Source organism: Gracilinanus agilis, chromosome 2, assembly GCF_016433145.1.
Source record: "Gracilinanus agilis isolate LMUSP501 chromosome 2, AgileGrace, whole genome shotgun sequence".
Lineage (NCBI taxonomy): Eukaryota > Metazoa > Chordata > Mammalia > Didelphimorphia > Didelphidae > Gracilinanus > Gracilinanus agilis.
Genome location: NC_058131.1, coordinates 477,784,123 through 477,796,124, shown reverse-complemented (window position 1 = coordinate 477,796,124; position 12,002 = coordinate 477,784,123). Strand labels below are relative to the sequence as shown.

The 12,002-nt window shown below is 37.6% G+C and overlaps 1 protein-coding gene across 1 annotated transcript in view; it reads right to left on the bottom strand.

Moving 5' to 3' along the window:
• The window catches only part of RGS6 (regulator of G protein signaling 6), a 242,202-nt gene that overhangs the window by 75,756 nt on the left and 154,444 nt on the right, over nt 1–12,002 (bottom strand). The window contains exon 10 of the mRNA XM_044659970.1: nt 6,425–6,611. Coding sequence (XP_044515905.1) covers nt 6,425–6,611 — 187 coding nt within the window. The remainder of the gene's footprint in view (nt 1–6,424; nt 6,612–12,002) is intronic.

Genomic DNA, 12,002 nt, shown 5'->3' with positions numbered 1-12,002 from the left:
GAAATTAATAAAATCGAAAGTAAAAGAACTATTGAATTAATAAATAAGACTAGAAGCTGGTACTTTGAAAAAACAGATAAAATAGACAAAGTACTGGTCAATCTAATAAAAAAAAGGAAAGAAGAAAACCAAATTGATAGTATCAAAGATGAAAAGGGAGACCTCACCTCTAATGAAGGGGAAATTAAGGCAATCGTTAAAAACTATTTTGCCCAATTATATGGCAATAAATTTAACAATTTAGGAGATATGGACGAATATTTACAAAAATATAAATTGCCTAGATTAACAGCAGAAGAAGTAGAATACCTAAATAATCCCATATCAGAAAAAGAAATTGAACAAGCCATCAAAGAACTCCCTAAGAAAAAATCGCCAGGGCCTGATGGATTCACAAGTGAATTCTATCAGACATTCAAAGAGCAACTAATCCCAATACTATACAAATTATTTGATATGATAAGCAAAGAAGGAGTCCTACCAAATTCCTTTTATGACACAAATATGGTACTGATTCCAAAGCCAGGGAGACCAAAAACAGAGAAAGAAAACTACAGACCAATCTCCCTAATGAACATAGATGCAAAAATCTTAGATAGAATACTAGCAAAGAGACTCCAGCAAGTAATTAAGAAGATCATCCACCATGATCAGGTGGGATTTACACCAGGAATGCAAAGTTGGTTCAACATTAGGAAAACCATCCACATAATTGACCATATCAACAGCCTAACAAACAAAAATCATATGATTATCTCAATATGCTGAGAAAGCCTTTGACAAAATACAGCATCCATTCCTATTGAAAACACTGAAAAGTATAGGAATAGAAGGACCTTTCCTAAAAATAATAAACAGTATTTACCTAAAACCATCAACAAGCATCATATACAATGGGGATAAATTAGAAGCCTTCCCAATAAGATCAGGAGTAAAACAAGGATGCCCATTATCACCTCTATTATTCAACATAGTACTAGAAACACTAGCAGTTGCAATTAGAGAAGAAAAAGAAATTGAAGGTATCAAAATAGGCAAGGAGGAGACTAAGCTATCACTCTTTGCAGATGATATAATGGTCTACTTAAAAAATCCTAGAGAATCAACTAAGAAGCTTGTAGATATAATCAACAACTTTAGCAAAGTTGCAGGATACAAAATAAATGCACATAAATCATCAGCATTTCTAAACATTTCCAACACACTAGAGCAGCAAGAAGTAGAAAGAGAAACACCATTCAAAATCACCCTAGACAATATCAAATACTTAGGAATCTATCTACCAAAACAAACACAGCAATTATATGAAAACAACTACAAAACACTTTCCAAACAAATAAAACTGGATTTAAACAATTGGAAAGCCATTGACTGCTCATTGGTAGGACGAGCTAACATAATAAAAATGACAATTCTACCCAAATTAATTTACCTATTTAGCGCCATACCTATCAAGCTACCAAAAAACTTCTTTACTGAATTAGAAAAAACTATAACAAATTTCATTTGGAATAACAAAAGATCAAGAATTTCAAGGGAAATAATGAAAAAAATGTGAAGGAAGGGGGCCTAGCAGTACCAGATATTAAACTATAATATAAAGCAGCAGTCATCAAAACAATATGGTACTGGCTAAGTTGAGACAGAGAGGAGGATCAATGGAATAGACTTGGGGTAAATGACATCAGCAAGACAGTGTATGATAAACCCAAAGAGCCCAACTTTTGGGACATGAATCCACTATTTGACAAAAACTGCTGGGAAATTTGGAAAACAATATGGGAGAGATTAGGTCTAGATCAACATCTCACACCCTACACCAAGATAAATTCAGAATGGGTGAATGACTTGAATATAAAGAGGGAAACTATAAATAAGTTAAGTGAACACAGAATAGTATACTTGTCAGATCTGTGGGAAAGGAAAGACTTTAAAACCAAGCAAGAGTTAGAGAAAATTACAAAATGTAAATTAAATGGTTTTGATTATATTAAGCTAAAAAGCTTTTGTACAAACAAAAACAATATAGTCAAAATCAGAAGGGAAACAACAAATTGGGGAAAAAATCTTTATAACAAGAAACTCTGACAGGGGTCTAATTACTCAAATATACAAGGAGTTAAAGCAATTGTATAAAAAATCAAGCCATTCCCCAATTGATAAATGGGCAAGAGACATGAATAGGCAATTTTCAGGTAAAGAAATCAAAAGTATCAATAAGCACATGAGAAAGTGTTCCAAATCTCTAATAATTAGAGAAATGCAAATCAAAAGCACTCTGAGGTATCACCTCACAGCTAGCAGATTGGCTAAAATGAAAGAAGGAGAGAGTAATGAATGTTGGAGGGGATGTGGCAAAATTGGGACATTAATGCATTGCTGGTGGAGTTGCGAACTGATCCAGCCATTCTGGCTGGCAATTTGGAATCATGCTCAAAGGGCTATAAAAGAATGCCTGCCCTTTGATCCAGCCATACCTTTGCTGGGTTTGTACCCCAAAGAGATCATAGATAAACAGACCTGTACGAAAATATTTATAGCTGCGCTTTTTGTGGTGGCAACAAACTGGAAAAGGAGGGTATGTCCTTCAATTGGGGAATGGCTGAACAAACTGTGGTATATGCTGGTGCTGGAATACTATTGTGCTAAAAGGAATAACAAACTGGAGGAGTTCCAGGCAAACTGGAGAGACCTCCAGGAACTGATGCAGAGCGAAAGGAGCAGAGCCAGAGGAACATTGTACACAGAGACTGATATACTGTGGTAAAATTGAATGTAATGGACCTCTGTACCAGCAGCAATGCAATGACCCAGGACAGTTCTGAGGGATTTATGGTAAAGAAAGCTACCCACATTCAGAGGAAGGACTGCAGGAGAGGAAACATATATGAAAAATAACTGCTTGAACGCATGGGTCGGGGTGGACATGATTGAGTGTGTGGACTCGAAACTACCACATCAATGGAACTACTAACAATTTGGAAATATGTCTTGATCAAGGACACATGACAAAACTAGTGGAAATGTGCATCGGCCATGGGTGGGGGGAGTGCGGGGGGTGAAGGGGAAAGGAGGAGCATGAATCATGTAACCATGTTAAAAATGAATATTAATAAATGTTAAAAAAAAGAATCAGTACTGTGAGAAACCCAAACAATGCAAAAATGCATAATGGCTATAAATAAATTGCAGCATATCTATTTGCAGTGATAATTTTTGAGCAAAAAATGGAAGAAAATAAGACGTCAAAAGCATCTATGACTAAGGAAAGATGTGATGGTTATTTAATGAAAGCAGTAGTGATCAGATATTCAATCAGAGGACTATAGTGATAGTCATATATTTAAAGCAGTGATTTCCAAAGTCGGCGCCACCGCCCCCTGGTGGGTACTGCAGTGATCCAGGAGAGTGGTGATGGCCACAGGTGCATTTATCTTTCCTCTTAATTGCTATTAAAATTTAAAAAATTAATTTCCAAGGGTGCTAAGTAATATTTTTTTTCTGGAAAGTGGGTGGTAGGCCAAAAAATTTGGGAACCACTAATTTAAATAATCAAATGGCCTCTGGGGCAGGGATTCTTAAGCCATGAAGTCCATGGCTAGATTTCAGGAAAAATCTAGGAAATCAGGAAAAAAAATTCATACATTTATTTTTCTCTAACCATGGCAACTAGGTATCACATTGAATAGAGTGCTGGAATTTGAAAGACCCGAGTTCAAATCCAACCTCAGACATTTACTAGCTGTGCAAACCTGAGAAAGTCCCTTAATATCTGTCTATCCAATTTCCTCAAGGGCAAAATGGGGACCAAAACCAGCATCCACCTCACAGAGCTGTCATGCCAATCAGTTGAGAAAATATTTGCAAAGCATTTAGCAGAGCGACTAGTACTTTGTATGAACTTATAAATGCTTGTTCTGTTTCCCTCCACTAATTTCTAACTGAAAATTTAACAATTCAATTATTATTATTTTTAAGCACATACTTTCTCTCTTAGAATTGATACCAAGTATTGGTTCTAGTGCTGAAGACCAGTAAGAGATAGACAAATGGGGTTAAGGGACTTGGCCAGGGTCACATGGCTAGGCATTGTCTGAGGTAAAATTTGAACCCAGGACCTCTAGTCTCTGTCTATCCAGTGAACCACCTATCTACCCCAATTCCTTCAATTATTAAAAATATTATTTTGTGCCTTCATTAGATAGCTAGAGGATTCCATGACATAAATAAGTTTAAGAACTCCTGGTCTAATGTTTAGGGTAGTGTTTTGTTCTAGAAAAAAAAAAAAACAAGAATTTAAAAAGAATGAGGCGAAGGAGGGTTATAACCAGTATCCAACAGTTCAGAGTTCAAAGATCTGCTAAAGTGTGTGAATGACTACTAAAAATAGAATATTGGGCCGGATGGCTAAAGGTCTGATGCAGTATAATTCTGGTCTTACACTCTTATGTTTTTGATTGAAGATAGTGCATGAAATGTTCTGCTTCAAACGTTCATGCTTCAAATGATCCCTTTAGGGATTTTCCAGTAGTATATACCCTGCTGAGTAATCTCAGTCTATTTCCCATTAGCACTGATGTGGGCTCTTCATTCAGAAAAAATACTCTTTAATAGTGTGTGACCCACGGCAAGAGTCCACGATTCACCAAATTGCATTTAGGAAAGGTCTAGCTTGATTATGCATAATAAGTGGACAAGAAACAATAGACTAAAAACCAGCCTTCCATAATGGGAAGAGCAAAAGGTGCTGGAATTCCTTGAATCAGCAACGCTGTCCCTTTAGCATGGCTGGGCCAATGGCATTCTTCTCAGTCTGGTCTTGGTGCAAAGAGCTAAAGTCCAACCTTCTGTAAGAAGCCTTTCCTGGTTCCCCTTCATCTTAATCCCTTCTCTCTAGGATTATTTCCAATTTATCCTGTATATATCTTATTTATGGGCTAGCTAAGTGGCACATTGCATGCAATACTGGGCTTGGAATCAGAAAGACTCATCTTCACCAGTTCAATTCTCACTTCCGACACTTGCTCACTGCGTGATCCTTGGCAAGTCATGTAACCCTGTTTGCCTCAGTTTCCTCATATATAAAATAAACTGGAGAAAGAAATGGCAAACCACATCTGTATCTTTACCAAGAAAACCCCAAAATAGAGTCATGAAGAGTTGGACACAATCAAAACAACAACACATCTTACTTATAAATAGTTGTTTCCTTATTGTTTTCTCTTATTAGACTGTGAGTTCCTCAAAGGCATGGACAATGTTTTTTGCTTGACACATATGAGGAAGTCATAAATGCTGTTGACTTGATTTAACCAAGAAGCCTAGCACTCCTCTTGCTAAAGGTCTTTTCCCTTAAAGTAAGATGGCAAATTAGAATGGCCAGTTAAGAAAACGCACCTGAAAATTCAGTAAGAAGGACTTATTAATGCCTAAAATGATCACCGAGGCCACGCATCAAGAAGGACTTGCTGCAAACTGTTCACCCCACCCTCCTCTCTTAGCAAAATAATATTATAAAAGATTAGTATGTAAAGCACAAGATGTTGGTGCTAAGAGATTGGTGTTTTCACACTATGTTTAGTGAAAATGGATCTGAATGCAAAGGCAGAATTTAGGAAGAGAAAAGTAGGTGTTTGTTTAATCCATGCAGCTTCATGCAAATTACTAGGCAAAGCACATGTTTCCCCAAGTCATTATTTACATCACTGTACCTAGTACTCATCTCTGTAAAACAATGCGAAAACATTCATTTAAAAAATACATTGGAAAATAGGTGGTGCATAATCTATGCTTTGGTTCCAGCACTGCTTTAGCAATGAAGATTCCACAAGTGCTTTGAGATCCCTGAGTCTCCAGTGCAACTGAACCTAATGAATTTCTGTTATTACTAATTAGTGAATTTAGAACAAATTTTAATATAAGTAATAGTAATAAATTTTGAACAAATTTTAATATAAGTAATAGTAATAAATTTTGTTAACCAGTAAAATAGTAAGGTTTATTACTTAGTCAATTTTGAGTGGTTTTATTAGTCTAGAGAAGAACTGAAATATAAATTTCCTCAATTGATGGAGACTGGAAATTTATCTGGAATTTATACAATTACAGAGGTGCCTTGGGGTAAGTGATTTGCTCATTGTTACACTGTTAGTATGCTCCAGAGCCATATCTCGAACTCAGGTCTTCCTGACTCCAACAGCTATGTCATGATGCCACTTCTAATATACTTGGGATAATACAAACCCCAGAATGTCATTCTATGCTTTTTTTTTTCTGAATAGGTCCTGGCCATCTCCTTGCAAAAAGTGAAATCTGAGTTCCTTACGAATTACCTAAAGTACCTTGGTCCCTTGTTAAAGAGTTAGCCTGGGGAGGTAGGCAGATGAACGCCTGGCATCTGAATCAGTCAGGAAAATGAGCAAACCTGTGCATCCTCATATGTGTATCGTCCTGGATCTTTGACATTTTGACTTGTTTTCTCATAGCTGTGAGAATCCAGGTTGATTGCACTTTGCGCCCCAGGAGCCAGAAATTCTTGCCAAATTTCTTCCACCCGAGTTGCCACATCCTGTAAAGGTTGTTTTTTGAGATCTTGGACAGCCAACCAAAACCTTGAATTGGAAGAACAAAGACACCATTAATTCCACGAGGCAGATACAAACTCATAAACCTTGCTTTTCTACGGAATCAGGTTCTAGGGTTGACAGACTATAGCATTAATTCTCCATACAGTCCTGCCTGGTCACCTGTTCTAATGTCATCTCGTGTAGTCCATTTGCCATGGGATTGATGATATTACAAAAATTGCATTTGCTGCTTGGAAGAGCTGGGCATAGGTGTTCAAAATCTGATCCACGGGAATGCTTTGCTTACAGAAGGGCCACTGGTAGTTTTCTAATTTGTGACTAAATATATGATGCAAGGATGCCAGAATATTCTAGATGACAACTACGAGATTGTAAAGGAAAACAACTGTGAAAGACTTTGATTACCTTTGATTGGTGCAATGCCAATTAGAACTCTGGAAGACTGGTCATGCTTCCTATCTCTTTGTAGAGAGATGATATTCTAGGGGTGCTGAATGAAACATACATTTTTCAGACAAAGCCAAAGTAGGAATCTGTTTAAGTGACTATTTTACTGTAACAAGAGAGAGCTATATTTTTTTCTTTTGGAGGTAAGGAGAAATGAAAAGAGAATGGGGAATTATAAAAGATGATACCAAAAAAGGAAGAAAAGAACACTGATGAATCCTTATAAAATAAACAGAAGAGAGTAGAAGAAAATTTAAAAGGAGACACAGGCAAGCAGTCAGAACTATCATGTTAAATTAGAAACATATCTTCCTCCTTTCCCCAAAACAATATCAAATCCAAGCTGTATCTATATAGTGTAGAGGTCCATAGCTTCATATGCAGCCCTTCTTTTTGTTCTTTATATAAAGAAATGGCCATGCTTATTGATGTTTCAGTTCAGTGTAACAAAAGGTTCATTTTGGCTTAAATAGCAAAAAAAAAGTAGTTAGAATAAATTACTGGGAGAAATACAGGAAGGAAGATTTGTATAAACTGATGCAGACCGATTAAAGCAGAACCAAGAGGATAATATACACAATAATCATAGTAATATCAATTTAAAAATCACTAAAAGTGGAACTCCAGTGAAACACATATCACTCCTCTCAGTAAAGAAGTGGAATCCATGGATCCAGAATGCTGCTAATGCTGTCAGATGGAGTTGCTTATGATGGTTGATTTTGTTTAACTGGTTTTCTTTGCCATGAGGGAAGTGTTCAGTACATGTATGTGTGTGTATAAATATCTGGGGGAAATGGCAATAGTATAAACATTAAATTCAATAAAACTTAAAAAATAAAATAAATTGGTGAGGGTAACAAAGGAGGACCAGAGAGAATTTTAGAGATGAAGGAATATTAGAATGCATTTTTTTTTGCAGAGAACGAAAATAAAATAGAAATGGAATGGTTTGACAAAGCTTCTTTTTAGAGGAAAATGGGCCAAACAGGTGTAGCACTGTCTTAGACACGACAGGGCTACATGGGAATCAATGCTGAAGGTGCCTGTGGGGAGCTAGGAGCAATAGGGAAAGAGCAGCACTCTGATTAAATACTCTGTGGGGGGAAGGCAAAGAGAAAAATCTCCCTCTCACTTTCCTCTTTCTCTCCCATTAGCCCTACAAGACCAATACAGTTGTTAAGAGAACTGGGCACCAGCAACCAAAGCTGAAATCTTGACAGCAGCATCTTGTCTCCAGGGATGGCACCAAAGCAGATATAGTCAGGAACAAAAATGTTTTGTTGATGAGGATGGATGATAATGATAACCACAGCCACTCTCATATATATAGCACATTTTCAAAGGACTGTTAGGTATTGCAGTAGACCAAGGTAGACTGTGGAATCAGGAAGATCGGAGCATATCTGCTGCCTGAGTGGCCCTGGGAAAGTCACTTAGTTTCTCTCTCTGCCTCAGTTCCCTCCTAAGTAGAGTGGAGTAATAACTACATCCCCCTTTCAAAGTATGTAAAGCACTTTGATTACTCTATAAATGTTAACTATTATTATTTTTTAAAAAGTGTTTTCCTTAAAAGAACCCTATCACAGATGGACTGGTGTATTATTATCTCTGTTTTACAGATGAGAAGGGCAGCTAGGTGGTGCAGTGGATAGAGTACCGACCTGGAATCAGGAAGACTCAACTTCCTGAGTTCAAATCTGGCTGCAGACACTTCCTAACTGTGAGACTCTCAGCGAGTCACTTAACTTTATTTGCTTGAGTTTCCTTATCTGCAAAATGAGCTGGAGAAGGAAATGGCAAACCACTCCAGTATCTTTACCAAGAAAACCCCAAATGAGATCACAAAGATCAGACACTGCTGAACAAAAAATAGATGAGAGAATTAATTGATTCAGAGGGGTTATGAGCTCCATCACTTGACAAGTTGGCAGACAAATTAGAGACTTGAACCTACATCACAGGATCTTAGGATTGATATCTGGAAGGAATTTCAGGAATCATCAAATTTAATCCCCTCATGAAAATTGAGACCCAGAGAGGGGAGGGGACCAGTCCGAGATCACGTGAGTAATAAGCAGAAAAACCGATATTTAAAGTTAGATCTTTTGACTCCACATCCATTGTTCTTTCATTTTGGGGCTAGGTGGGGTACAGCTTCCGAACTGCGAAGGATTGGGGTGAGGGAGGCTGAATCTTAACATCAGTGAAAGATGAGAATGTGGAAGCTAGAGGTGTGATCCATCCCGAACAAAAATGAGTCAGAACAGCGCCAAGGTGGACCCAACAACGACAATTGTTATTGGCCTTATCATCCTCGTTCCTATCGTCCTCCCCATCCATCTAGTACCATAGTAGTGTTAACAGAGTGCTTTCCTTACAACTACCTTCTGAAGTGGAGGAACACCATATCCCAGCGTCAGTGACCAATTTGAATGTTAAAAAGGTTCCCTCTGATTTTCACTCTAAATGAAATGTTCCTGTTTTCTCTAAAGGTTAACTAGATTTTCATTTCACGGATTTTTGAAGTCATCTGCACATCACGAAGGTGACGCCCTGTGGCCATCCGGAGAAACTACAACCTCTTTTATGAGGAGAGATAGTGGCTGAGGAGACAGCGGAAGAAAGAAAACTTAGGATGACGATCTACAAATCTGTAGTCTTCCTTCTCTTCTCTTCTTTCTTCTGAGCTCACTCCAACAAAGAAGGGGGAAATGGAGATGTGAGATGCAGAGGGTTCAAAGAAAACTCTAGAGAAGACCTTACTTTAGACAGCAAAGAGGATTTAACAGGAATAGCCATTATGTAGTATTTAAATGTAATGACCCTGGGGTGCTGGGGGCCTCAGTGAATGGAGAGCCAGGCCTAGAGATGGGAGGTCCTAGGTTCAAATCTGGCCTCAGACATGTCCTGGGCAAGTCACTTGACCCCCATTGCTTAGCCCTTACCACTCTTCTGTCTTGAAACACAGTATTGACTCCAAGAAGGAAGGTAAGGGTTTAAAACAAACAAACAAATAAATAAATGTAATGACCCAGCTTCGATGTAGTGTTGGGAAACAGAGACCTGTCACTGATGAGATCTGTGGTTAAAAAAAAAAAAATTTGAAACACCTGGGTTTCAATCCCTACTCTGCTACTTGGACAATTCGTTGAAATTCTTTGGATTTTGGTTTCTTCTATAAAATGATCTATAATTTGATCCCAAAGCTTTTTTTCTGACCCTCTATCCTATGACCTGATCTAATTCCTAAAGCACGATTCTAGTGCTTTCTGTTTCCTCCTTTGTAAAGCAGATAGATACCACTGGTTGGTAGAAGCAGCATGATTAGCATGATTCTGAAAACAAATCTAGCTGTGGGGCTGAGTTTTAGGAAATACCATATCTACAATTCAATTATATAAAGAAGTGGGATGGTGGTGCACTTGCCAACCTAACCTGCTATTAAATCACTATAAAAACCGCAGAGACGTCATGATGTTTGCAAATATGGTGTATGCATTCAATTAGGTTCCATCTTATCTAGGAGTCCTGGACATTTCACATTGTGAATTGTATCTGATTTCATTTAGGCTTGTAGCCTATTCCTTTTCCTGCCTTCCAATACTACCTCAAATTTTGTATTCCTTTCCTGTCTTTGTTCCTAGGTATAGTTGTTCTACTGGGATTAAGGGTGAATGGAACATGTAGTCAACTCCCCAAGGACATAAGATGGGAGAGTCAGACTGTGAAACTGCAGAGTTCTTAGATAAATGAATTGCCAAACTACTGAGGCTGATTTCCCCAATTCAGTGGTATGGTTCCATTAAATTCATAAGCTGACCCCATGTATTCCTTTCCTTTCTGCTTTTAAGACCAACTGTGATGCTGAGGAGGGAAAGGGGACCACAGATGAAACTAGAACCCTAAATAAAGAAGAGAAATGGTTCCGATCTCCTAATTTTATACCTGACAAAATTGAGGTTTAAGGAAATTTAATGCCTTGCTCACATAGTTAGTAAGTAGCAGGGCCAGGATTTTAACTACATCTTTCCATTCTAATTCTAGTTTTTTTTTTCCATTTCTCTCTACTGATACAAATTGATGTTGGATAGTGGTGTCACTCGTGGGAATAATTGTGGTGTATATATATATATTTTTTTTTTTTTTGAAGAATGATGGGATACATAGAAGGAGATATGTTGATTATGTCTGGAAATTACTATTCAAGAAACAAGTTAATAGAGACTTAGTAAAGATGGTTGTTGAAAGCTGAAGAGGAGTCTTGATTTTTCATATAACCTCCAGAAAAGATCAACAAAAGGCACCAGATCTAAGAGTGATTAAGAAATCCAAAGAGAAATAAAAGTAAGCACTGTCAGCCCTCTCAGGACTGCATAAAAGGTGAGCCAGAAGCCTTCAGGCATTAGGAAAGGGAACTTGTCAGGGATGCCAACATGAGCTCAGGTAAATCACCCAGAAGCCTGTCAACACTCTTATTGGGATGCTCCAGGAAAGACTGAAACCTGCTATTGCTCTGAATACAGCCACACCAGGAAAGGTGGAGCCTAATAAAAGGGACATTGGAAATTTAGTTCAGGGTAAATCAGAGTCTGAAAACCCATTCAAGTATATAGGACAGGGAAAAGAGAAACTCTGGCATAAAAGTCCCAAGCCAAGAACCAATGCTGGGGATATAATTGAACAGAAGAAGACACTGAAGACAGTGAAAAAGTATCATGGATCAAAAAGTACTGAAGAGGAAAACTCAGAAGAGAATAATTCTACAATAGCTATGAATAGAGTCCCAAAGGGGAAAAATGATGATGAAAAGTACCACAAAAAAGAAGAAAGGGGTTTAAAAAATAAGAATTCTGTAGGGAAAAAAAGAGAATAAATAGAATAGAAAATATCTGACTCATTGAAAATTAGGATGGAGCCAACAACTCAAAGATTCCAAGAACTAAAAAAAATTGGGAAAATATATTT